Raw genomic sequence first — 26,240 nt, 5'->3', positions numbered from 1 at the left:
CCCTGAATGCATATATTTTAAAAGAGTTATATAAATTTCTAAGACTTTGAGGGATTTTAATGGTTGTTCATTTTAGTCTTTAAGCAGGAGAAAGAATCCTCTTTGCAAAATTTTTATAGGTAGTCCTTTGATTTTGTTTGAACGTTTCTAGTGGTGTGAGTACATGACAAGAGTTCCTTTCATTTGTTCGTAGCTTTTTACAGCTTCCTTGCTGTTCTTCAGACTTCCCCAGCATACTTTTGTCTCAAGGCTTTTGTACTCTGTAAAGAACCCTTTTCCAGATAATCCACATGGCACTCTCTCACTTTCTTCAGGTTGCTAAGTTCCTATCTTCTACTTCAGCACTCCATACCTTTTTACCCTCCCTTCTTCATTTTTCCCTACAGCTCTTATTCTCTGACATTTGTGTGTTACCAATTGCACTAGAATAATATAAGCCCTTAGAGGGTAGAGACTGTCAGTATTATTGATTCTTATTACTCCAGTGCATAGAACCATGGTTGGCTTAAAGTAGCTGTTCATGGGGCACCTGGGTGGCTCACTCAGTTAAGCATCTGACTTTGGCTCAGGTCATGATCTTCAGTCATGGTTCGTGAGTTTGAGCCCCGCATCAGGCTCTGGGCTGACAGCTCAGAGCCTGGAGCCTGCTTCAGATTCTGTGTCTCCTTTTCTCTCTCTCTCTCTCTCTCTCTCTCTCTCTCTCTGCCTGCCCCTTCCCCGCCCACGCTCTCTCTCTGTCTCAAAAATAAGTAAACATTTTTTAAAAAGTCAGCTGCTCAGTAAATATTTTTGAGTATGAATTTTTTGAAGTTCTACCTTTATATTGAATTAAATTTAATTTCTTGTGTGTAGCAGTCTTGATCTTTGTCAAAATACTTCTATTGGATTCTGTACTACTTCTACTAGTTCTTTAAATAGTAGAGGCTAAATATTCACATTCCTAAATACTTTTATGGTTCGTCCTATGACATTCAAGTGTGATGGTGTAGTTCTTGAAATGCTATTAGAGTAGTATGTAGTATTGTAGATATGATTTGATATATGCAAGATATAATCTATTAATCTATATTAACATTATTCTAAGAATGCTGCCTGAAATAAATTAATCTAGCTTTGTCACCTGAAACTTTTTTGGAAAGAAGTGTGGGATAAAAATAAATACAGTAAGACAAGTAACCCTGTTAGATTACTTTACAGTCAACTGAAACAACTTTGCTTTTGTTTTAGTTGCAGATTTTAGGAAATGTTTAGGTATGGTCTTTATGTTTTCACTGGGTTTTTTTTGTTTGTTTCATTATTTTGGCCTGTTTGTTTTGAAATATGTTTTAAATTGTGATAAAAAATATAAAATTTACTGTCTTAACCATTTTTAAATATACAGTTCACAGTAATGTGTAAGTACATTCACATTATTGTATAACCAATTTCCAGAATCCTTTTCATCTTCTAAAACTGAAATTCTGTACCCATTAAACAACTCATTTCCTTCTCCTCCCCTCAGCTTTTGGCAACCACCATTCTACTTTCTGTTTTTATGAAATTTGGCTGCTTTAAATACCTCATATAAGTGGAATTGTGACTGGCTTAGTTCTAAACTTTTTAAGACTAAATATTTTGTTGTATCTGTTGATATATTCTTGAATCATAGTTTTGTCCTTTATTATTGATCCCTGCTTAAAGTGGTCTATAGATTTCATAAGCAGGATTTTGTGTGTGTGCGTGTGTGTTTTGTTTTTTAAAAAGTGAAAGTTCTTGAGCTGTTTTCCCAAGCAGCGGGCTGTTATTTCCTTGTTCTGGCAGTAAACATGTAATTTTTTTCATATACAGGTTGGGGGTGGGCAGTGTGGTAGAATGTGTATCACATCCTAGCTCTAGTTCTGGCACTTACGAGCTTATAACCATGGGGCTTTGAACTTCATTTTCTTTGGTTTTCTCAACTATAAAATGATAATAACTACCTTGACTGTTGTTTTGATGAGTAAATCAGTTGTATAACCAGAGCACCTTGTCCAGTTAGTGTTGTTGTTGCTGTTGTTTAGTGTTTGAGCTTGTTAGACTGCTTTTCTATCCATGCTTGTCATTTAGATACCATCTCGTTTTTCTCATTAGAATAATTTTATATTATATTAGCAGACTTAGAGTGAGGTTGGCAGGGAGGGAGTGCTTCCCATTCATCTTAAATCTTGTTTCCTTATGAACTTCTAACTAAAAAGGGGCACAAATATATTCCCTCAACTTTTAAATTTTCATTTCTGAATCATGACTTTAGATTTAAAATCTCATAACAAATGATCAAAATACAAATGGCAATAATTCTGATAGTAAATAAAGAAAATTCTTAAGTGAATATAAACATTTGTTTGAGTCATTCAACTATGTATATATGAGTGGGGTTCTTTAGAACTTTCTGGGACACAAGGGAAATAAATGCCATTATCCAACTTGAAGCAAATTCAATTATGAAGACTTTTTTAGAATTCTGAAGTTCAGTAAACGTGTTTTAAAATTGATGTTGAAAAGGTCCAAATGTAAATTTTATGCAACCCCCTTATTTTTCCTTAACTAGATTACAGCGAGGCAAGAAACAACAGATTGAAAATGGTAGTGGAGCAGAAGACAATGGTGACAGTTCTCACTGTAGTAATGCATCCACACACAGTAATCAGGAAGCAGGACCTAGTAACAAACGGACCAAAACATCTGATGATTCCGGGCTTGAGCTTGATAATAACAATGCAACAGTGGCAATTGATCCAGTAATGGATGGTGCTAGTGAAATTGAATTAGTATTCAGGCCTCATCCTACACTAATGGAAAAAGATGATAGTGCACAGACAAGGTAAGTGTGTAGGTTAGCCTTAGATTATCTGAATTTATAATATTTAATTTGGAATTAAAAGGTAGTTTTACATAAGAAGTAAGGGCAGTATTTGTTATATCATTGATTGCCAGCGTTCACTTGGATATTCTGGCTGCGTAGATTGTTATTTACTTCCTTCCTCATGTGCTTCCCATCCACATTTGTGTATCTGAAAGGAATGACACTTCTAGGTAGAGGGAAGAAGAGTTATTTAAATGATACTAAGGTTACCAGTAGGCTCTAGAATTCATGCTGGCAAAGATGGCTGTTTTACAACTTATCTCCACACTGCTGTCATTGAGGTCAGATAAGTATCAAATACTTGTTCAATGAGTGATTGAATGGTATGCCATGCTTAAAAAAAATTTTTTTTCAAGGTTGGTGCTTCTAGGCTCTATCTTAAAAACCAGAAAATCCATCAGTTCTTAGACAACAAGAAATTTGCTCATATTCTTACTATTCCTCTTGCTGCTGTAGATGACATAATTCTGCTCATTGGGGTTGAGGGTTATGTTCTTTTCTCCCTGCAGTTCTCCTTATATGTGTTTGTATTTGTCATTTATATCATTTTTGGATGATAAGGTAGGTAGAACTTTCATGTCCTTGTAGACAGATAGTAAGTTTGTACTTTCCGCTCTTCAGTACCTCTCAATAAAAAGGTTTAGCTAGTAGAGAAATAAATTTCTGATACTATTTCATGAGTAATTGAGACACTTAACATTTTATTTAGCTTGTTAGAAACGTATTCTATAGTTTGAGTATGTTTTTATCATTAATGTAGAAATTAAATTTTTAATTTATTTTTCCAGATACATAAAGACTTCAGGTAATGCCACTGTTGATCACTTATCCAAGTATCTGGCTGTGAGGTTAGCTTTGGAAGAACTTCGAAGCAAAGGAGAATCAAACCAGATGAACCTTGATACAGCCAGTGAGAAGCAGTATACCATTTACATAGCAACAGCCAGTGGGCAGTTCACTGTGAGTATTTAAAAGAATAGCTATTGAAACTGGAAGCACATTCACCAGCTGAGACTGGCAGGTGGTTTGGTGGGGCCTAATCAAAATGGTTCAGGACCCTGAGACCCTGACAGGATGAGAAATTGCAATGGGGTAGTAGTTACCATTTTGATAGCTTTTGGTTGTTCTTTTATGAATAGTATATGTGACAAGAAGTTTTATCCTAAGATTAAAAAAAAAAGGGCTTTTATGTTTGGTACATCTCACTACTGTGCTTTAAGCAGTTTCTAATTCTTTCTTTTTCTGTTTTAGGTATTAAATGGCTCTTTTTCTTTGGAATTGGTCAGTGAGAAATACTGGAAAGTGAACAAACCCATGGAACTTTATTATGCACCCACAAAGGAGCACAAATGAGCTTTTACTAAAACCAAGTCTGAGAATGAACTTTTTTTATAGCCTATTTCTTTAATATTAAAGATGTAACGTCTTTACTTTTATGGACAGAATCTTGGATATGTTGTTCAGTTTTCTTTCTGAGCCAGACTCGTTTACACTATTAGAATCTTTTCCCCTTAATTTAAGATTTCCTTTTTGGAAGGGACTGCAATTATTCAAGACTTCTTTCCTTTTAAAAATAATCTAAGTTGTATGTTTTCACTAAGTATGGTTCCATTTGGAGCACCCTTTTGACCCAGGAATTTTTCATAGTTCTGTATTCTTAAGATTCAGTTGGCTATTCTTTTCCCTCCCCTCCAAAGTTTTTTTAGGCCTACAGAATGTTAAATAATACGTATTTTGACTTTTTTTCCTGGAGTCTTGTATATTTATAGTTTTCTATATAAGCTGTAGTATCTTCATGAAGACCAAGGCTCAAATTTACTGTGCTTAAAAGACAATTCTCATAGGATTATTATTTTCATGGTATTTTCTTCCATAAAATCTCATTTTTTAAAAAGGTTCTTTATGAACTTAGTGTCCATTGTCATGCAATGTTATTTTTTTCCATTTTTTCCCTCTAATTTTGGAATTTCTGATCCTGGGAAAGAGAAACAAAATGTCAAGTTCTGTGAGAACTTGGTTCATTTACAGATTTCACTGAAGAAAGAAAAATTGGTCTTATGTAGTCTTCAAGTGTATATTTAAAGAGGTCTTTTTTGTATTAGCTTTACTGTCACTTCAGTTTCTTTATTATGTGTGTTTGATGTTTTTTCCTATTAAAATATCAGAGATATGGAGATATTTTGCACTTTAGCCTTGATGAAAAGTACAAGATATGTTCAAACCTTCCCTAATTCTTTTCTTATTGGTAGCCACGTAAGTTTCAAGAATAACATGGCGCATAGAACTAACAATTGGGGGGTGGGGGGAGTTTGCTTCTGTTTGAAAAGTGTGTTCAGCGTTTTTGGTGGCCCTATCAGTTTATAAATTTGGTGCTCTGCTAATCACACTCTAGAGAAGCAAGTTAATGGAGCTTGAGCCCTGCCCTAGTGAAAGATTATTCTGTAGAAGAATGTCAGCAAGTAGGGTAAAGTCATTCTCTTCTTAGTTTTATATTGAGGGACAGTGTTGGGCTTTTGGAGCCAGAAGGCTTTATGAAGACAGATCAGAAATATGATTGACCTTGTGTGTTACTTTCATCACTGTCCTGATTCCAGGTATGTTTCCAAGTTTATAATAATCACAGTATTTACAAATACTTTTGTTTGCTTTGAGAAATTAACCCCAGTGGGTTTTTTGTTTGTTTGTTTTTTGTTTTTGGACAGGGGTGAGTAGTCCTTCAGTACCATTGTAACTAAATAACCTGTCTAGTCATTGTATATATTTATCTGTCATTTTTGACAGATTGGGGCCAGCTTGATGTTTTGAATCTTTAGCCCAATATGAAACCTAAAGGCTCATTAAATTTTTTACCATTTTATTGAAAATATTTACAATCTGTTTTTACAGTTTTATTGGTAATCTGTGCCATGAAATTTGAAGACCACCATAAATCAAGGGAAATTTTGTATTCAGTTCCTTTTCTGGTGTAACGTTAAAATTGTATAGATTATTATTAATGCATGTCCACTGAATATAACCCTGGTTTTGTGATATAACTGCTTACATTTTATTAGTGATATTAGATTAGTGGTTGCATTAAATAACTAAATTCCCATTGTGATTAATTGAAATTTTGTCTTGTTGCAGAAAATTATTTGTGAATATAAGCTTTGTGCTTAGAGAATGTTTGTGTTTTGTCAGTATGGGAGGATGTAAATTTTGCATCATTAGTGAATTTATTAGATTTGTAATGCTTTGCAAAATATAATAGGTATTTGATAGAGCATTGAGTGTAGTGTGTGTGTGTGTGTGTGTGTGTGTGTGTGTGTGTGTGTGTTGGTGGCTTAGGTACTGTTTTACCATCACTACCAATCAAGGTTTTGTAAAGTATTCTCTAAGTAACTTCTATACCCACTCTTTCAGTTGAGGAACAAAAGGCTCACCAAATGTGGTAAGGGCCTTTGGATACATTCTCAATTTAAAATTTATTATGGCAAAATATGCATAATCAGATTTACAATTTAAACCATTTTTATGGGTACAAATCGGTGGCATTAATTTAAGTACATTGTGTTGTGTACATCATCACTGTCTAATTCTAGAGCTTTCTCAGTATCCCAAACAGAAACTCTGGACCCGTTAAACAATAACCTCCCTATTCCTTTCCCCACCGTAACCCCCCAAGCCCCTGGTAACCTTTATTCTTCTTTCTTTTTTTGAATTTGACTATCCAAGGCACCTTTTATAGGTGGAATCGTATAATATTTGTCCTTTGTGTCTTATTTCATTTAGCATAATGTTTTCAAGGTTCATCCATGTTGTGTTGATGTGTCATATTTTGTTTATCCATTTTTATGTTGATGGACATTGATGGACACTTAGGTTGATAGACACTTTTTTGCTATTGTGAGTAATGCTACTATCAACATTTTTATACAAGTATCTGAGTCCCTACTTTAAATTCTTTTGAGTGTATATCTAGAAGCAAAGTTGCTGGGACATATGGTAATTCTATGTTTAATTTTTTGAGGAACCCCAGTTTTCTGCAGGGGCTGCACCATTTTATATTCCCACCAGCAGTGTACAAGGATTCCAGTTTCTCCACATTTTTACCAACACTTGTTATTTTTGTTTTGTTGTTTTTAATAGCTATCCCAATGAATAAAGTGTTAATTTCATTGTGGTTTTGATTTACATTTCCCTAATGGCTTGTGATACTAACTAAGCATCTTTTCATATGGTTATTGGCTGTTTGTATATCGTCTTTGGAAAAATATCTTTTCAAGTCTTGCTCATTCTTAATTGGGTTGTGTTTTCTTGTTGAATTGTAGGAGATATTAAAATCTGTTCTGGATATTAATCTGTTATCAGATATACAATTTACAAATCTATCCCATTCTGTAGGTTGCCTTTTTACTTTCTTCATAGTGTCCTTTGTACAAAATTTTTCATTTTAATGAAGTTTAGTTTGCCTATTTTTGTTATCGTTGCCTATGCTTTTGGTGTCCTATCCAAGAAAGAATTGCCAAGTCCAGTGTTATGAAGATCCTCCTGTATGTTTTGTTTCTCCTAAGAGTTTTAAAGTTTTAGCTCTTAAATTTATATCTTTGATCCATTTTGAGTTTTGTCCATGGATGCAATTTTGTTTTGTGTTTGGATAGCCACTTTTCCCAGCACCATTTGTTGAAAAGACTGCTCTTTGTCCATTGCATTGTCTTGGCAGTCTTAGTTGAAATTAATTGACCATATATATGAGGGTTTATTTCTGGGCTCTGTATTCCATAGGTCTATATGACTGTCCCTTTGCTAGTACCACACTGTTTTGATTACTGTAGTGTTATAAGTTTTTATAATAAGTGTTATAATAATAATAAGTGTTATAATAAGTTTAAAATTATAATTTTAAATCCTTTGAACCTTGTGAAGAAGATGTTTCCCTTGTACATTTTAGGAAATTAAGGTTCAGGATTCTGATTTGGATAAATAAATATGGAATAATTGAAATGCAAGATGAGAAAAGGCATCTTTTTCAAATCCCCTCACATTTCTACTTGGAAATAGAGTAAAACCTTGGTTTGAGAGCAAAATTTGTTCCGAAAACATGCTCTTAATCCTAAGCCACTCATATTATCAAAGCGAATTTCTAGAATCATTGGCTCAGTTGTGATCATGTGATGTTCAGTGTCACGTACTACTCATAGGGCAAGACATCTCTTCAAGTTAAAATTTATTAGAAATGTTTGCTTGTCTTGCGGAACACTAGCAGAACAAGTTACTCACAATTCAAGGTTTTACTACACTTTTCTAAATTTTAGAAACAGTTAAAGGAGTATTAGTGTGTAGTAGTTGTCACTGGAAAAATTACTTGAGAACTCTTCTCAATTCATGGAGTAAGGACTTCTGGAAATCTGCTTTCATAAAAGCAGTGAGAACATTGTAAACGTTGTCAAAATCAAGTTTTTTAGAATTCTAAAACTGAACCAAAGTCTGTCAGTAATCGAAAAAGCGTTTATTCAGTAAAAACTGTAACATAAATTTTGTAGCATTATAGATTGCCTTACCCTCCTTTCCCACGTTCCTGGGTTGCCTTGAAAAAGAATAGGCTTGCAACTATGGTAGCAATGGAAACCAGCAGCCTTGTAGCCACTGGAAGGGGTTTACAGCTCCCTAAAAAGCCCACCCCATAGAACTGTCATTTTCTGACCTGTCTGGTTCTTCACTGAACAGCTCTAGTCCCAGAACTTGTCTTATATTTTGTGTGACTCTGCCTTACAGCCCTATCTACAACCTCTTGTTCAGAAACAGTTTCAGTTATTTAACATAGCAGCTTCTCTGAGGCAGTGATACCAACTGGGACTAAAAATAAGCTGACCAAAAAATAAAAGGAAAAGCTGAGGAATGACCTATCTCTGAAAAGCTTCAGCATATTTCTATGAATATAGAAGGCCATGTACATGTTCAAGGTTGTATGCATGCCCAAGGTGGGGAAAAAAAAGGAAGTCACTAATTGTACCTGTGGCATTACTTGAGGCTCTGCAAGCAGGAAGTGAAGGCTAAGGTAGGGTTGAAAAAACTGCATGTTGGGGTGTTGAAGGCATGTCTCCACACATTTACAGAGCACTTCAGCAAGGCGAGGGGAGTAATTTCGAGGCATTTAAGGGAATTTCTGTTCAATCTTACCTCATCTGTCAGCTAATGAAGCAGGGTATATAATGGTCACATATAGGTAAGAATGCAGACTTCACAGAATTAGTCCAGGAAGGTCATTCAAGAAAGCACAAACACAGTAGACCTTGAGGAAGTGAAAGGATTCTGTTCTCCAGAGTTGGCACATTATTTTATTTTTTTATTTTTAAATGTTTATTTTTGAGAGAGAGAGTGAGCAGGGGTAGAGGGGGGCAGAGAGAGAGGGGGAGACCCAGAATCCAAAGCAGGCTCCAGGCTCTGAGCTGTCCGCACAGAACCTGACATGGGGCTTGAACTCATGAACCATGAGATCATGACCTGAGCCCAAAGACTTTAAGTTAGCTTCTAAAAAAATGTGTCCAAAGAACAAAAAGCAACCAGATCTTAAAAACTAAATGTGAGAACAGTTTTTCACCAAATAGAGAGTAACATTAGAGAAATTATGACAAAAGAACCATATAGAAATTTTGGATTGAAAAAGTACAGTGAAATAAATTCATTTAAAAATTCCTGGGGTGCTTGGCTGGCTCAGTCAGTAGAGCATGCAACTCTTTGATCTCAGGGTTGTGAGTTCAAGCCCCATGTTGTGCATAGAGCTTACTTAAAAAAAAAAAAAAATAGGCTCAACAGCTTTCAACTGGTAGAAATATTCAACAAATGTGAACACAGGCCACTAGAGGGTATCCTGTCAGAGAACAAGAAGGGAAAAAAGCTGCAGAGACCTGTGGGATGCCAAGTGTATTAACTTACATAAAGGGAGTCCCAGAAGGAGAGGAAGAAAAGGGACTCAAAGAGTATTTGAAGAAATAATAGCTAAAAATTTTCAAAACTTGATGAAAAACATGAATCTGTACAACTAAGCTCAACAACTCTTGGAAAACGGCAAAAGGAAAGTGATTCATCAAATACAAGGGATCTTTAATAAGATGAACCACTTCTTTAAGTTCATTTTTGAGAGAGCACGTGCATGTGTGAGCAGGAGAGGGGTAGAGAGAGAGGGAGAGAGAATCCCAAGCAGGCTCTATGCTGTCCATGCAGAGCCTGATGTGGGGCTTGATCTTACAAACTGTGAGATAATCACTTGAGCCCAAACCAAGAGTGGGATGCTTGACTGAACCACCCAGGCACCCCATGGTTAACAGCTTGCTTCTCATGAAAGTCACAGAGGTCAGGAGGTTGTGAATGACAGTCATGAAAGAAAAAGTCAACCAAGAATATCTATATACAGCAGTTACTCCTCAGAAATGAAAGAAATTAAGATACTCCCACACGCAAACAATGAATTTGTCTCAAGTATACCTGCTCTGTAAGAAATATTAAAGGAACTCCTTTAGATGTGATAGGATCTTAGATAGTAACATGAATCTACACAAATAAGTAGAACTGGTAAAGCTGACTACATAATTAAATAGAAGAGATACTATAAATGTATTTGTATTGCCTTGGGATGCTACAACAAAATACCATAGATTGGATGGTTTAAACATTACACTTTATTTGTCATAGTTCTGGAGGCTGGAAAGTCGAAGAATAAGTTGTGGGTAGGTGTGGTTCCTGGTGAGGGCCCTCTTCCTGGTGTACAATCGCCTTCTCACTGTTTCCTCACATGGTAGAGGGAGGCAGAGAGCTCTGGTTTCTTTCTGTTCTTATAAGGGGGCCCACTGTTACCGAAACTAAAACAAATTACCTTCCATAGGCCTAACCTGTAAATACCATCACATTAGGGTTTAGGGTTCACTATGTAGATTTGGGGTGGGGAGATAAAAACATCCAGTCTGTAACAGTGCTTTGTTTACATTTCTAATTTAAAAGAAAACTGCATCAAGTAATGCAAAACTGCTGAATGGCTTATAATGTATAATTTTTGGCATAAAACATCAAAGAGAGAATGGAGCAATATTGGAGCAAAGGTTTTCTAGACTATTGAAATCAAGTTGGTATTAATCAGAGCTGGAATATTTCAGATTAAGATGTTGTGATCCCTAGCACAGCCACTAAGAAAATAATTCTACCACAAGTATAGTAAAAGGAAGAAATTAAAATGGTATATAAAAAGGAACATTTAACACAAAAGAAAGCTGTAGTGGAGGAATAGAGAAATAAGACATAAATAGCAAACTGTCAGATTGTAGATCTTGTTGCCATTAAGTATGTTAGATGTTAATGGGTTTAACGCTCCATTAAAAGGCAGATATTAGGTGGCACGAGGGTAGCTCAGTCTTTGAAGTGTCCAACTCGTGATCTCAGCTCAGGTCATGGTCTCACAGGTTGTGAGTTTGAGCTCTGCATCGGGCTCTGCCCTGACAGTGTGGATAGAGCCTGCTTGGGATTCTCTCTCTCCCTCTCTGCCCCTCACCTGCTCAGATGTGCGTGTGCCCTCTCTTTTTCAAAATACATAAATAAACTTAAAAAAAAAAAAAAGGCAGATATGGCAGAGTGGATTAAAAATATGATACAGTTATATACTGTCCGTAGGAAAATAGTTCAAAGAAACAGATTGGTTGAGAGTAAAGGCTAGAACATAAAACAGTAACCAAAAGAGAACCAAAATAGCTATACTAATATCAGACAAAATAGACTTAGACAAAAATTGTTAGAGACAGATACTTTATAATGATGAAAGTTCATCAGAAAAATGTAATAATTATAAACATGTATTCAAACAACAGGACCTTAAGGTACATTGCCAGATGAGGCAAAAACTGGTGTAATTGAAGGGAGAAATAGACAATTCAAAATGATACTTGAAGATGTTAATACCTATTGTCATAGAGGACAGTTCCAACTGGGCAGAACAATAGCAAGGAAGTAGAAGACTGGAACAGCACAGTAAAACCAACTGGACCTAACATATCTACAAAAAACTTCACACAATAGCAGAATACCTGGAATGTTCTCCAGGGTGGACAGGTTTACATTAAGCCTGAGTAAATTGAAAAAACATACAGATCTGTATACACACACACACAGCAACATACGGTCTCTGGCTGTAATGGAGTGTGTTTAGAAATCAATAAAAGGAAGTTTGGTTAACTCACAAATACATGGAAATTAAACTACTAAAAAACTAGTATGTCAAAGAAGTCAAAAAGTAAAGTTGAAAATCTGAATGAAAAGATGCAGCATTCTGGAATTTACGGGATGAAGCTAAAGCAGTGCTTAGAGGGGAAGTTATAGCTGTGGATGTGGGTATGAACAGAGTATCTCCATAACATAACCTTCTAACTTAAGACACTAAAGAACTAACCCCAAACAAGGACCAAAACAAAAAAAGGAGTAAAATAGATAATAGGAAAACAGTAATCAAAACTAAAAGCTGGTTCTTTGAAGACAATAAAATTGACAAACTTTTAGAATGATAAAAAAAATTTGCTAAAATCAGGAATGAGGAACAATTGCTATCACATTGTAGGAAAAATTATAAGGGAATAATGTGAACACCTGTATGCCAAGAAATTGGAAAATCTAGATCAAATGGACAAATTCCTAAGAAGACACAAGCTGTGAAACTGGCTTAAGAACAAGTTGAAAATCCGAATAAGAGATGGAATTAGTAATAAGACTTACCATATAGAAAAATGCTGAGGCCCAGATACTTGTGAATTCTATCAAATGTTTACAGAAGAATTAAAACCTTTTCTTTATAAGTACTTCCAAAAATAAGATGAGGCTCATTTTATGAGGCTAGTATTACTCTGGTACCAAAGCCAGACAAAAGCATTACAAAACTACAGATCATTATCTCGTGTGCATGCAGACACATCTGAAAAACACAATCCCACTAACATGCCAAATCCATTAACCTAGAACAGTTAATACAGCACTTCTTCCAGGAAGATAGAGTAGTGTTCTCCCAGGCAGACAGAAAATAGTCATTGCCAAGGTTTGGGGGAGGAGTGAATAGGGAGTGACTGGTTGCTAATGGGTATGGGGTTTCTTTTTGGGGTAGTGAAAATTAGTAATTCTAAAATTAGTGGTGATACTTGCACAACTCTGTATATTCTAAATCCCTGAAATCATTCCTTAATACTTTAAAAGGGTGCATTTTATGGTGGATGCCTTCTCCCTCAATAAGGTTATTTAAAACTTTTTCTTTTTTCTATAAAAGTCTTTTACAGACACAACTTTCTGTGCCATTTAACATACTCTGGTCTAACCATACTAGCCTTTTGGGTCCAAGTAAGTATTAGTGTCTAGAGTTTCTTCCAGCTTAAACATTTAATGTTGTATTTTCATACTTAGAATGTCTTTATACCACAGATTATTTATTTGGTGTAAAACTATGGTCTTTTTGAATATGGTGTTATATTTCTTTCCTGTTAAAGAAATTCTCCCCTAGTTGCTGTACTTTTGGAAGTTTAAAGCTGGAAATCACAAATTTCCTTTTCTGATTTTAATTAGGAATTGACTTCATAAGTAAATTAGTTGTGTAGCTAAACTGATTATTTTAGCAAGGTGTAATTGGAGAGTTCTCTTCAGTGTTAACGTTCTTTCAAATGAACCCCTGAAAACTTTTTTAATGTTTTATTTATTTTTGAGAAAGAGAGTGAGAGCAGGTGAGGGACAGAGAAAGGGAGACACAGCATCCAAAGCAGGCTCCAAGCTCTGAGCTGTCTGCACAGAGCCCGATGCGGGACTCAAACCCACAAACCGTGAGGTCATGACCTGAGCTGAAGTTGGACGGTTAACCAACTGAGCCATCCAGCACCCCTGAACCCCTGAAAATCGGAAGTGCTTTTTCTTCCAGTATATAACATTCAGTATCAGTCTCTACTTTCTTTAGGTGGCTGTATTAATTTACTGGAGTTGCCATAACAAAGTACCACAGTTTGGGTGGTTTAAACAGAAATTCATTTTCTGACAGTTCTGGAGGCTATAAATCCGAGATCAAAGGTGGTGGTGTTTCCTTAGGGGCCTCTCTCTTCGACTTGTAGATGGCATTTTCTCCCTTTGTCTTCACATATTCTCCTGTGCATGTTGTGTGTTGTAATCTAAGGACACCAGTCCTATCAGATTAGTGCCCATCCCCAGTGACCTTTAATTACCCTATTTCCAAATACAGCCACATTCTGTGATAGTCAAACATCTGAGTACTTAAACATGAATTTTAGAGAGACATCAATACTGAGGGGCCTAGAAACATTTAGCAGGCAATTCCTAAGGTAAAGATGAAAGTACTGTATTATGCTAAATTAATCTCTTAACAAAAAATAACTAAATTTTATTTGGTGACCAGTAATAAGAATACACTGAAGGCAGTACTGCTTCCAGTTGGCAAAAGGTATTTTCTAAAAATGTACTTTCTCTGTTTAGTCTGTGGATTAAAATGTAAACTTCCCAGTTTAAATTTTTTTTTTATGTTTTTTTAAATTTTTTTTTGAGAGAGAGTGTGAGCATGAACAGGGAAGGGGCAGAGAGTGAGGGAGACACAGAATCCGAAGCAGCTCCAGGCTCTGAGCTATCAGCACAGAGCCCAGCATGGGGCTCGAACTCACGAAGTGTGTGTGATAACATGACCTGAGCCCAAATCAGAGGCTTAACCAGCTGAGCCACCTGGGTGCCCCCTAAACTGCGAAGTTTAAACCAAACACCACTAAGATGATGCCAAAGGAATACTTTTGGGTTTTTAATGAATAAATTCAGGTAAAAAAGAATTGTGGAGATAATGGGTGTTGTCAACATATTGAGAAGTGAGATGTTTTCACATGGACGGTGGTAACTGATTTAGCAGGGTGGAGGAAGATTGAAAACATCTACAAAATGCTTAGCAATTGGAGACTTTGGCTTGCCTTTCCAGCAAAATCGGTGTGAAAATGGGATAGGTTAATGGTGTGTCTGAGGAGTATTTGGACCCACAGAAACTTTCCCTTACCACCAGATTACTCTTTCCACTGTTCCAGCAGGATAAGGCAATTAGTTCTCTAGAAAATGACCCAGAGTTGTGTGAGACTTGGGACACCAGGCATAGTGGAGGGGGCCCCATACTTCTGGTGAGATGACTCTGTTCCCTTCCAGCATAAAGTCCCTAGAAATGCTGGAGTTGTAGTTTGCCATGATTTTGCTATCAATCAAAAACTATGTTCTGGGAAAATGTTGGCAGTAGAAAATGGAAACAAAGCTGAAAGTGCTTTCCACATATGTATTGATAATTATTGAGTATAAGGTATACTGGTTAAAAGGGTTTCAGATAGAAAATGTGCAGGAGGCTAGTGGTTAACTATAATTTTGTAATAATTATGTATCAGAATTTTCTGTGGGACTGCTTTTTTTTTTTATAATTACACTTTTTTTACAATTCCTCTTTTGTCTTACATATGTATGTCCTTTGCTGAAGATAGATCATGAAGTGGCTAAAAGCAAGAGCACTTCGGTAAGGCCTGGGGTTGGGTCCTGGCTCCTTCACCTGCCAGTTTTAGAATGGCATTGAATAAATTAATCTCGCTTAGCCTTGCTGTAATTTATAGGATATAATCTGTGTAGAAACAACACTGTGCAGTGCTAAATCTCATAAATACAAGCTATTGCAGTTAATATGCCACTTCCTAGGAAATATTTTCCTACATAAAGTAGGTTGAAGTTTACAGTTTGGGGATAATTCAGATTCAGTTTACTCACATTTCAAAGTTCACAGTCTTATCTACACTTGAGAGCTAGAAAAGGATTTTTAGGCTAGAAGGGGGGGGGGTGTTGGTCCTTTCTCGGTGCGGAAAGGGTGGCGGCAGAGAAAGGGATCATATAGCTGTGGATGACAAGGTGTTGTAGACAAATGCAGTCACTGTTTTTTTTATTAATACTTTTCTAAAGTTATTTTGAGAGAGTATGCCAGCGTGAGCGGGGGGGGGGGGGGGCAGGGAGAGAGATAGAATCCCAAGCAGGCTCTGCACTGTCATCACGGAGCGTGATGTGGGGCTGGAACCCACAAACTGAGATCATGACCTGAGCTGAAATCAAGAGTTGGACACTTAATAGACTGAGCTGAGCCACTCCAGTGCCCCCACTTTTTTTTTTTTTTTAAAGATGTTCAGCCTTTGTAACCTCTTCCTGGGCTTTGTGAATTCCCTAAAGAGGAAAAATCAATCTCTGTATGGAGACTAAAATTGTGAGGTGCTCACTTTTCCAACCTCCCCTGTAGCTTTAAGCCTGAGATACTGGATAGAAAGTTTGTTCTAGTAAATTGGCTGAATTTGCTGTGTGGTGGAGTCTTTCAAGTGAGAGTAAAGATACTGGTCAGTAAACAGCAATATTCTTTGAATTGGAATAAAAATTTTGGAAAGATTTGGATGAATGAGTATCCTAAATCCTTAACGCCACTAACCCTCACTGAAAATGGAAGAAGCCCCTTGGATGTCTGCTGCCTTGGCAGATGACCCCTTAAGTGCACTTCAAGGAGTTAGTTACCTTGCAAAAAGCAGCCCGTTTGCTGTATAGGTAGCTACAATCCTTTATTGCCTGCAGGATATAGAGTCAGATCCCAGCATGTCCTTGGGGACAAGTACTAAGTGTGACCTGAAAGAATGCTTTTTGATCATACATACTAATATGTGGAGTATACCCGTGGAAATAGACTATGTTGGGTCTTGCAGGAATGTAATTTTAAATTGGGTTAAATTATTGATATGGGTACACTTGTACCCGAAATTCTGGCTCAGTTGTCAGCTTGTGGGATGTTGTGGGATGTGGCTCTGTTTACTGACTGAAAGAAAAACTCAGGACTGGCTCATCTAAACTGGAGGGAAGATGCTAGAAATGCTGTGATATAATGTAGAGAAAGGAAATCAAAGACTTAAAAGGGGGAATATTGGAGAGAATGTATTATGTGTGATCTGCTCACCACTGTCTCACTATATATCTCACAAGAGCCTGGTCAGCTCTCTTTACCTAGGCTTGGGAAATACAGTGGTGAGCAGGGCATCCTTGAATAGTATGTCAATTGGCCAGGGATGCCTGTGGAAGATGATTATTCAGTGGACATTGCCCAAGCAGCAGTGTGTCAGAAACTTAGTTCCCTTAACTGCTGGCCCAGAAAGGTGTACATAGTTAGAGTTACTATAACAGGCAGTAGGACTGACAGGATGATCAGTATAGTCTGACATAGGATTTTTTTGGCTTTGGCTAATTGGTCATGTGATCTAAAGGGCCAGAGTGGCCCTACTTGATTTATATAACTGAAAACTACAGGTCTGACTTGAGCCACAATAGTTGTCATGATACCTTAGCAATTCCCAGGCCTGATTTAATTCGTATTTTCAGAGCACTTTGAGAAAGGACCCTGCCAAAACATCACAAGGCTATGATAGGTATTTTCCTCTTAGCCTTCTCCAGAGTAACCTGGGCCATTTGCCAGAGCAATTATGCACCGAGGAAAGAAATTCCTAGACCTTTTGGGATTACTGAACTGGTCTTAAGTTCTGATTTCTGGAAACCAGAACATCATGCATTTATTCAGAGTGGAGTCTGGTTGAACTCAGGTGATAAACGGGGTTTTAACCCAAATCCACCACGTTGGCTCCCAGCCCCATTTCTTCCTTTCTTCTTCTATTTCTCGAGTGTATGGTTAGAGTAGTGACGTAAGCAGCTAGCAGAGTCAACACACTGGTTTCCTGATGGTAGAGTAAAAACTGGCTGCTTGTATTAATCAAAATTTAATGGAGCAATACAACTGATACTATTTTACAATGCACTCAACATCTGCATGCCCCAAACTACCACAGTAGTTAATGGGGACAAGGCGCTAATGTAGCATTATTTGGAATTTTAAAAGTATTTCCTCTTTAGGTTGATAACATTACCTTAACAGAGTTCCTGACTACTTCTCACCACACCTTTCTTTGGAAAATCTGTGTATGTGAAATTAAAACACAACATATATTTTAAATAACAGTAATTTATATATTATTTCTCTATCAAATTAGGCTCCTGGCATAAAGCCCAACGTTATCACTGATCAAAATATGTCATGCTGATAAGCATTTGGCAAGATTTGAGACGGATACTCAATTTAACAATATGTACAGATGGTCCAAGCGCTGATTTGCCTTGTGGATTTATAGTAATTTTTAAGTATATAAACAAAAAAGTAATAACTTTTATTTCTTTTTGTGCTCATTTGTAATAATTTTAACTGGCAAAAGTCACAGGGTTTTTTGGGGGGTCATTCTAGTATATCACTCGCAGTTCACCTGTTCGTTTATTTAAATATGATTCTACTAATGGGAGAAAACACATCCTCCTAGGACTATGCTATAATAACACAAAGAATTTTTTTTTATTTCTGCTTATCTACTATGTTGATCTCACTCCCTGGATTTTTAAATATGTCATGGGTGTGCTTTTTTTCTTCCATAGTGTATTTAAAACCTTTTCAGTTATAACTCTTCTCCATCCCCCAAGCTTTATGCTCAGATAAAAAGTTACTTCCTCTAAAAAATAATTCAGGGTAAATATGGATTAAGTCCTTGAGACAAAAATCTAAATTTTATACCAAATCCTGTTATCCAAACTTTTACATTCAAATGAAGCAAGAGCAAAATTTATTAATGGAGTTTCTACTAATTTTCATAGTCATGTTAGCCTGGGCTACTTGTACAAAAAAATGAGCACATACACACACCCAAAAACAAAGCAAATCTGTCTCCCACCCCCCCCCCCCAAAAATCCTTACTTCGTAAGTTCATAAGGTGGCAAGTTTTACTTCTGAGAGGTAGCACAAACAAGCAAATGAATATTGTACGTGCATTAACTGAGGCACTTGAGATCACCCAATTTAATTTACAGCAAAAACTCTCCAGAATTTCGGTGCTTATGAACAACTATTAGAACAATGGTCTCAATTTACTTTGACAAACTCTTACTCTGACTTCAGTCACCTGACCTTAAACTTAAAAGAAAAACTTATTTCTATCTCAGACAAGTATTTAAATTCTCAAAAGCTAGTAATAAATTAAAAGATCAATGTGGAAAGAAGTATGATTTCTGAAAATTGGGAACACATTTTAGCTCTGTAATTGTGACATAATGTTAGTGACATGAAAGGGCATTGTTCTATTTAGGGTAATACGTAAAAGGCTTTTAGCTTCATTTTGTGTGCTTAAACAGAAAGACATGAATCAGTTTAAGTAGACATGTGATTAAGAACAGTAAAGGATGGTTCCATAACATACATAAAATTCCAAACACTTTGCAAGTGAAAGTTTTCTGAGTTACTAAATGGTAGGGTGATCTCAGTCATAAACCTGGCTTCATATGAAATGTTTTCATTAAAATTTTAAGTTTTCTTTACAATAAGAAAAAACTGGAAAGCACAGCTCCCAAACTAGCTAAGTTAGAAACTGCTAATTTTCTGAATGAAAACAGCACTGGTTTTTATTTTTACACCACTGAATTAAAAGAATAGAAAAAGAACTACAGTTGGTATAGAGAACTACCAGGCCATCTAGACAGACATCTGGAGTAACTCTTGACTACATTTACCATCTTCTGCAACTGCTTGCTTCTGCTTTGTCGTTCATTGACATTTCAACCCTGTCAGCCACTGTATCCTCGGATGCTGGCTGGACGTGGCCCTCCGACTGTCCTCCCGTGTATGTAGGGGTGCTGTACTTTAAAAGGATCGATTTAAATTGCATCAGAGGTGCATCTGTACGAACACCCATTGGGTCAAAATGAGTTCGGCTCACTCGAAAGCCTGCTTGAGAAAGATAGCACAAAAACTTTTTCAACCTGCAGGGAAGGAAAGGAAAAAAAAAGGTTCTGTATTTTTATGTAAATCACAATGTCATTAAAATATAACATATACATTTTGCCATTCACTGGTTGTCTTACTTTGGCATATTCATTCCTTTAATGCTGTGTCTGTGGATGTTGTAATAAAAGGGAGGATGTTCAGTACTGACATCAGTCTTTTGCCTTTTGGCTAAAGTTGTGACTGTTTCATTACCTTTTCTTTTTCCTGAAACATACACATACAAAAAATCAGAACACCTTAATAATGACTCTTTTTGGCCTGATATTTTCTATTGTGAAAGATTTAAATATTGATCAATCTTATAATTTTTGAGAACCCATAGAGATTAGTCTGATTCTCTTTATATATAAGAACAGCTCAGAGACTTTATTTTTAAAACTTATATTTTACTTTATTCTAAAAAGGATTTAAGACACCCCTGCTGAAGGTGAGTGGCCTGGCTGAGGTTACACAACAAATGATGCTCTTAAATCCAATGCTTATTGCAATGTATCATAATGCCTTTACTCTCCCAATTGAGGATTAAGTAGAATTGTGAATGTTAGCAAATTAGTTGAAGATGCCAACTAAACATGACCACTGGAAGGAGCATTTAGTAGTTATTAAACCATATACTATTAAAAGGAGTTGAAGTTTTCTTGGCTTTGAAGATCAACACTAAAATGTTGAGCAACTAATAAAAAATTGTAATTCTGTCCTTTGTCATTCACTGACATTTCAACCCTGTCAGCCACTGTATCCTCCGATGCTGGCTGGATGTGGCCGTCCGACTGTCCTCCAGTATAGGGGTCATGTTAGCCTGGGCTACTTACACAAAAAATGAGCACTTACACACACTGAAAGCAAAACAAATCTATCCCCTCTCCCCACCAAATCCTCACTATATAAAAGGTGGCAAGTTTTACTTCTCACAGGTAGCACAAACAAGCAAAGGAATATTGTACGTGCATTAACTGAGGCACTTGAAATCACCCAATTTAATTTACAGCAAAACTCTCCTCTTCAGAATTTCAGTGCTTGTGAACAATTATTACAACAATGGTCTCAATTTACTTTGACAAAATCTTACTCTAACTTTAGTCATCTGACCTTAAACTTACAAGAAAAATGTATTTCTATCTCAGGCAAGTATTTAAATTCTCAAAAGTTAGTAATAAAAGATCAATGTGGAAAGAAGTATGATTTCTGAAAATTGGGAACATATTTTAGCTTTGTAATTGTGAAATGACATTAGTGACATGAAAGGGCATTGTTCTGTTCCTCTGTCTTAACGCTATCTAGTTCTTTTTATTAGTATTCAAAACACATTTAGAATCTAAGCTTTTAAAGAGCAAAACAAAACCTTAGACATTAAGACACTGACATAAATCTTAAAATCCTTTGGATTTGAATTTGTAATCCCTAATACAACCATATTTTAAAGTGTGCATGCACACATCCCAAATTATAAGAAAGGCTATATAGTAAATTCTTCATGGCTAGAGAACAGGGTCTTACGGTTAATGGAATTGTGATATATGTTGATGAGAAAGTTTAAAAGAATTAGAATAAAACTGAATCTTTATTACTGTATCAAATATAATTTGAGCTTAGTTTGGTTCACATGGTTCTTCAAGGTCTTCTAGTTCTTTCAAGGGGATCACCATATATTAGAGATGTGAACAAGTACATGTTAATAGAAATTCTGAACTGTGCAAATGCCAGATAAACAAGTTTTACTATAGTTATGTTGTCAGTATAATACGGTAAAGAAGCATTTTAAAGTAGGCCACCAGAGCAATCTCTTCCTGCCCTTTTAACTGCGTTTTTGCACTAATACATACATATTTACATGTACACACACACGGACATATACATACCTTGTGCAATGTAGTTATCTGGTGTGGTATCATCTGTAGTTTTAATAAACACACCACATTCTTCTAAAATAAAAACATGGGAATAACAAAATATTTTACAGAATGACCTTAAGCAACAATTCAAACTTTAAATAAAATCTTACGAAATTCTATACACACTGCTTTTATGAAATACGAGATTCTGTGGTAAAAACAGGCTACAAGGTTTACATTTTTAACTGCCTAACAATAGCTGCTGCTTTTAATGACTTAACTAGAATGTCTAATAGGCCCACCCTTGCATCGACAGCCAGATAAAACTACAAAAGCCTATTTTATTTTATTTTATTTTTTTTCAACGTTTTTTATTTATTTTTGGGACAGAGAGAGACAGAGCATGAACGGGGGAGGGGCAAAGAGAGAGGGAGACACAGAATCGGAAACAGGCTCCAGGCTCTGAGCCATCAGCCCAGAGCCGGACGCGGGGCTCGAACTCACGGACCGCGAGATCGTGACCTGGCTGAAGTCGGACGCTTAACCGACTGCACCACCCAGGCGCCCACAAAAGCCTATTTTATACCAAAGAGAAAATAAAGGACAAAAAACAGTTGTAATGAGTGAAAGTGTACAGCTTCTGTGTCTCGGATATTATGAAAATTTTCGACCACACTATTCTCAGAATTACCCAAGGTTTCTCTCTGTACAAAGCAGGTATAGGATAGTAAAACCACAACAGACTTTTAGTTCTTTTAGTCTACTAAAATGAGAAAAAAATATATATTTTAATAAAATTGTTACTCATTTCAGGCCCTGAATGTAAATGTCACCTTGCTTGAGATTTGAAGGCATAGGAACTGAAAACTGACTTTGAGGAGTACACTCTGATTCAAAGATTAATGTCTTTATTAGGGTCTGAATGTCATCTAAACCATGGTGAAGAGATTCAAATAGCATTCTTTTGAGGAATCCAGTATTGAAAAGGGAACTTGACCTGGAAAAGAAAAAAAAAAAAAATACAGAGAACTGGCTTTGAGAAATGTCTATTAAAAATAAAAGTCTCAGGGCACCTGGATGGTTCAGTTGGCTAGCACTCTTGATTTTGGCTCAGGGCATGATCTCATGGTTCGTGAATTTGAGCCCCCATCAGGCTCTGCACATTGAGTGCAGAGCCTGCTTGGGCCTGCTTGGTATCCTCTCTTCCTCTCTGCCCTCCACCACACATGTTCTCTCTCAAAATAAATAAACTTAAAAAAAAAAGTCTCCATAATTTAATCACAACTAACTTAATTTATAGGATGGAGTAAATGCTGAAATTAAAGAATTTATGATTTATTTTAATGTTTACTTTTGAGAGGGGGACAGGGGCAGAGAGAGAGGGAGACACAGAATCTGAAGTAGGGTAGGCTCCAGGCGCTGAGCTGTCAGCACAGCCCAATGAGGGGCTTGAGCTCACAAACCGTGAGATCATGACCTGAGCCGAAGTTGGATGCTTAACCAACTGAGCCACCCAGGCGTCACAAGAATTTATGGTTTAATTTAAAATTACTTTCTATTTGCCCACACCTTTTATCATGTTATTTCTCTAAGTTAGTGGGATTAGTTGTGGAAATTTCACTCACAGTAAATCAACAAAGAATTTATTGAGCCCTCAGGTAAGGTGTGAAAGACTAGCCCTGTGGTACATACGGGTGTGGAAGATATACCAAAGTATAAAAGACAGTGTTTACCCTATAAAAGCCTATAAATCTAGATAGGACCTAGACAGGCGCACAGTGTGAAACATTAGTTTTCATAATGCATATTCTTGTCAGTAAATCTTAATCCACCTTGTGTATGGTAAAGTGGGGTGGGACAGGAGTAGGTATAGGAGAATTACAGTGGTGATGGTGATTCAGTTAAAAAATGGCACAAGGGTAAGTCTCATCGACTTCCCATTTAATTTGAGAATGACCGGTATAATGGACAGAATATGAAATTCCAAGTCAGATAAACCTGAATTCACATGTTGGCGCCACCACTTACTATCTATGTAATCTTGAGTAATTACTGCTTTTGAGTCTCTTATTCTTCATCACAAAATAGAAAATAAAATTTTTCAGTCTTGTTATGGGAATTAATGAGATAGCACACAGAAAATCCTAAGTATATCCTCAATGAATGACAGCTATTACTATTTGGTTAGCAAATACATATGAAAAGATGTATGACTTTAAAGTGTCAAATGAATGATCGATGTGAGATTTACTAAAATGGGATTTAGAAATTTTGGGTGAAACACCGGAAACTTCAAAGAGGACACAATTTGAACTGGATCTGGGGAAAGGGGAAGAGTGTGCATGAGAGTAAAGACATGAACAATGGCTCTGAGTGAGGAAATCTTTGCAGGTGAGTCCCATCTAAACAGCTTTACCTAAAACAAAAGCATGTACGTTCACATATCCTTCTCACTTAAAACTAATTTCTTGAAGACTTCTTTTTTTTTAAATTTTTTTTTTCAACGTTTATTTATTTTTGGGACAGAGAGAGACAGAGCATGAACGGGGGAGGGGCAGAGAGAGAGGGAGACACAGAATCGGAAACAGGCTCCAGGCTCCGAGCCATCAGCCCAGAGCCTGACGCGGGGCTCGAACTCACGGACCGCGAGATCGTGACCTGGCTGAAGTCGGACGCTTAACCGACTGCGCCACCCAGGCGCCCCTTGAAGACTTCTTATATCAGTTGACTCTTCTATAAGAAGTTATGGTGATCATTTCATAATCACATTCTAGTTCTGCAAACTGTCAGCTGAAAAAAGCCTCATTCTTACTAATTCAGAAATGAATGATCTAGTTTGCAGATCTGCCAGGCTCTTTTTGATCTCACCATCTCTTAACAGTGTCACAAACTTGTGAGAATAATGGTATAGAAAAATCTGAAAACAGAGAACACTTTAGGTTCACAGGGGTAGAAGAATTATAATTATTTACCTAGACTTAAAAAAAAATTAAATTGAAATTTGTTCTTTTACTACACATAATCAATATGTAAATCAATTTTGAATACTGGCCTTCCTTAACATAATTCCTATGACGGAATTATGTCTCGATAAACCCATTACAGGCTGAAAATGCATGTACTAGAACTAACCTCCCGAACATCATAGCATAACCTAACTACCTTAAACATTCTCAGAACACTTAACAGTTGGGCAAAAAATATTCAGCACAATGTCTATTTTATAAAGTGTTGATTATTTCATATGATTTATTGATTATATTGAAAGTGGAAAAACTGAATGGTTGTTAAGTGTACTGGTTGTTGATCCTCATGATCGTTTGCCTGGCTGGGAACTGTGACTTAATGCTACTTGCCAGCATCATGAGAGAGGACCCGTGTTGCATATTGCTAGCATGGGAAAAGATTAAAATGCAAAATTTGAAATACACTTTCTATTGAATGTGTATCGCTTTTGCACCACTATAGAGTCAAAAAATCCTAAGTCAGGAACCATCTGTATATTCTTATGCTTAAGCACATACCATAGAGGTCCGAGTTCTATTGCTGTCTTTCCAGGCATGCTTCCATGACAGTTACAGGGCAGCTGTCTATATGGGTTTTCTGTGAAAATATAAAGAGAACTCAAAGGAGAAATGACAATGTAAATAGTAATTGTTAATAATAATTTGCAGCTACTATATAATGAGGATCTACTATGTGCCAGGTATTATGCTAAGTATTTTATGCATTTAAAAAATTTAATCCTTACAACTCCTTGAAGTAGGTAGTGTTAAAATCTCAATTATCCAGATCAGAGAATTAAAACTTGAGAGGTCATAGAAATCCAGGTCAAATGGCTTATTAGAGGCAAAACTTCTACTAGGGTTTAGTCACTATGCTACATGAAACAATTTAAGTAGGAGAAAGTCTAGAAGTCCACAAGATACTCATTTAAAATCAACTGGGGTATAAATTGTATGCAATACAATTTATACGTGTTATGTGAAAAGGTTGAGTTTTAATAAATGTAACCAACATCCCATCAAAATAAAGACATTTCTCATTAGTTACTTCTGCATTTGGAAAGAAAACAAATTACTCCTTAGGCTTGATTCATATTCAGCCCCCCAAATAGGTTAGAAGAATCTTAATTCAGTTTAAAGAACAGTGTGAGACCTTATAATCACAAGGAAATTGGGGAAATACTAGCATTATTCTTAGTTTCCAAAAATGGGGCAATATTTTACTATGGACTATTCAGTTCACTTAAGCCCCAGAATAGTCATTTTAAATCAGACTCTCTCCAACTGACTTCCCCCAGGGCATTCCTAGGTTATCATCCACTTTCTTGGAATGGCCTGATCTGATCAATCAGTTCTAGATATATTCAGAACTCAGAATTACTTGGTAGGGCCATAGGTCTATAGCCCATTGCTATCCAACATCACTGTTACTCAACGTAATTAAATGCCATAATGCACAGATACGAGATCTTATTTTAGATTTACTTAAAGCCTTCTTCCCTCACTGTTTCTACTGATCGACTTTTCAGTATTATTGAACTCTAAGCCTTATCATCAACATTAGATTTGTTGAGAACTATGTTCCAACGTTATATGAATATATTCAAGAAGTC

At 36.4% G+C, this 26,240-nt stretch overlaps 2 protein-coding genes and 1 long non-coding RNA gene across 6 annotated transcripts in view; 2 read left to right on the top strand and 1 right to left on the bottom strand.

Moving 5' to 3' along the window:
• Positions 1-6,041, top strand: part of RNF2 (ring finger protein 2) — a 95,011-nt gene extending 88,970 nt beyond the window's left edge. For both annotated transcript variants that reach the window (XM_030302416.1, XM_030302415.1), the window contains exons 5-7: positions 2,567-2,839; positions 3,670-3,841; positions 4,133-6,041. In XM_030302416.1, the coding sequence (XP_030158276.1) occupies positions 2,567-2,839; positions 3,670-3,841; positions 4,133-4,234 (547 nt within the window). In that variant the 3' untranslated portion in view covers positions 4,235-6,041. The remainder of the gene's footprint in view (positions 1-2,566; positions 2,840-3,669; positions 3,842-4,132) is intronic.
• Positions 6,042-18,375: 12,334 nt separating this feature from the next.
• TRMT1L (tRNA methyltransferase 1 like) overlaps positions 18,376-26,240 on the bottom strand; it is a 41,566-nt gene continuing 33,701 nt past the window's right edge. For 2 of the 3 annotated variants that reach the window (XM_030302410.1, XM_030302413.1), the window contains 5 exons: positions 25,147-25,225; positions 22,456-22,619; positions 21,650-21,712; positions 19,868-19,994; positions 18,376-19,765 (listed from right to left, as the gene is read on the bottom strand). In XM_030302410.1, coding sequence (XP_030158270.1) covers positions 19,513-19,765; positions 19,868-19,994; positions 21,650-21,712; positions 22,456-22,619; positions 25,147-25,225 — 686 coding nt within the window. In that variant the 3' untranslated portion in view covers positions 18,376-19,512. The remainder of the gene's footprint in view (positions 19,766-19,867; positions 19,995-21,649; positions 21,713-22,455; positions 22,620-25,146; positions 25,226-26,240) is intronic. The other variant, XM_030302412.1, reaches the window with a different exon arrangement.
• LOC115505056 lies at positions 18,685-21,740 on the top strand. Its single transcript, XR_003965905.1, has 2 exons — positions 18,685-18,746; positions 20,705-21,740. It is a non-coding gene; the product is annotated as an uncharacterized LOC115505056 (long non-coding RNA).

This window comes from Lynx canadensis, chromosome F1, assembly GCF_007474595.2.
Source record: "Lynx canadensis isolate LIC74 chromosome F1, mLynCan4.pri.v2, whole genome shotgun sequence".
Lineage (NCBI taxonomy): Eukaryota > Metazoa > Chordata > Mammalia > Carnivora > Felidae > Lynx > Lynx canadensis.
This window is presented reverse-complemented; position numbering and strand designations above follow the sequence as displayed.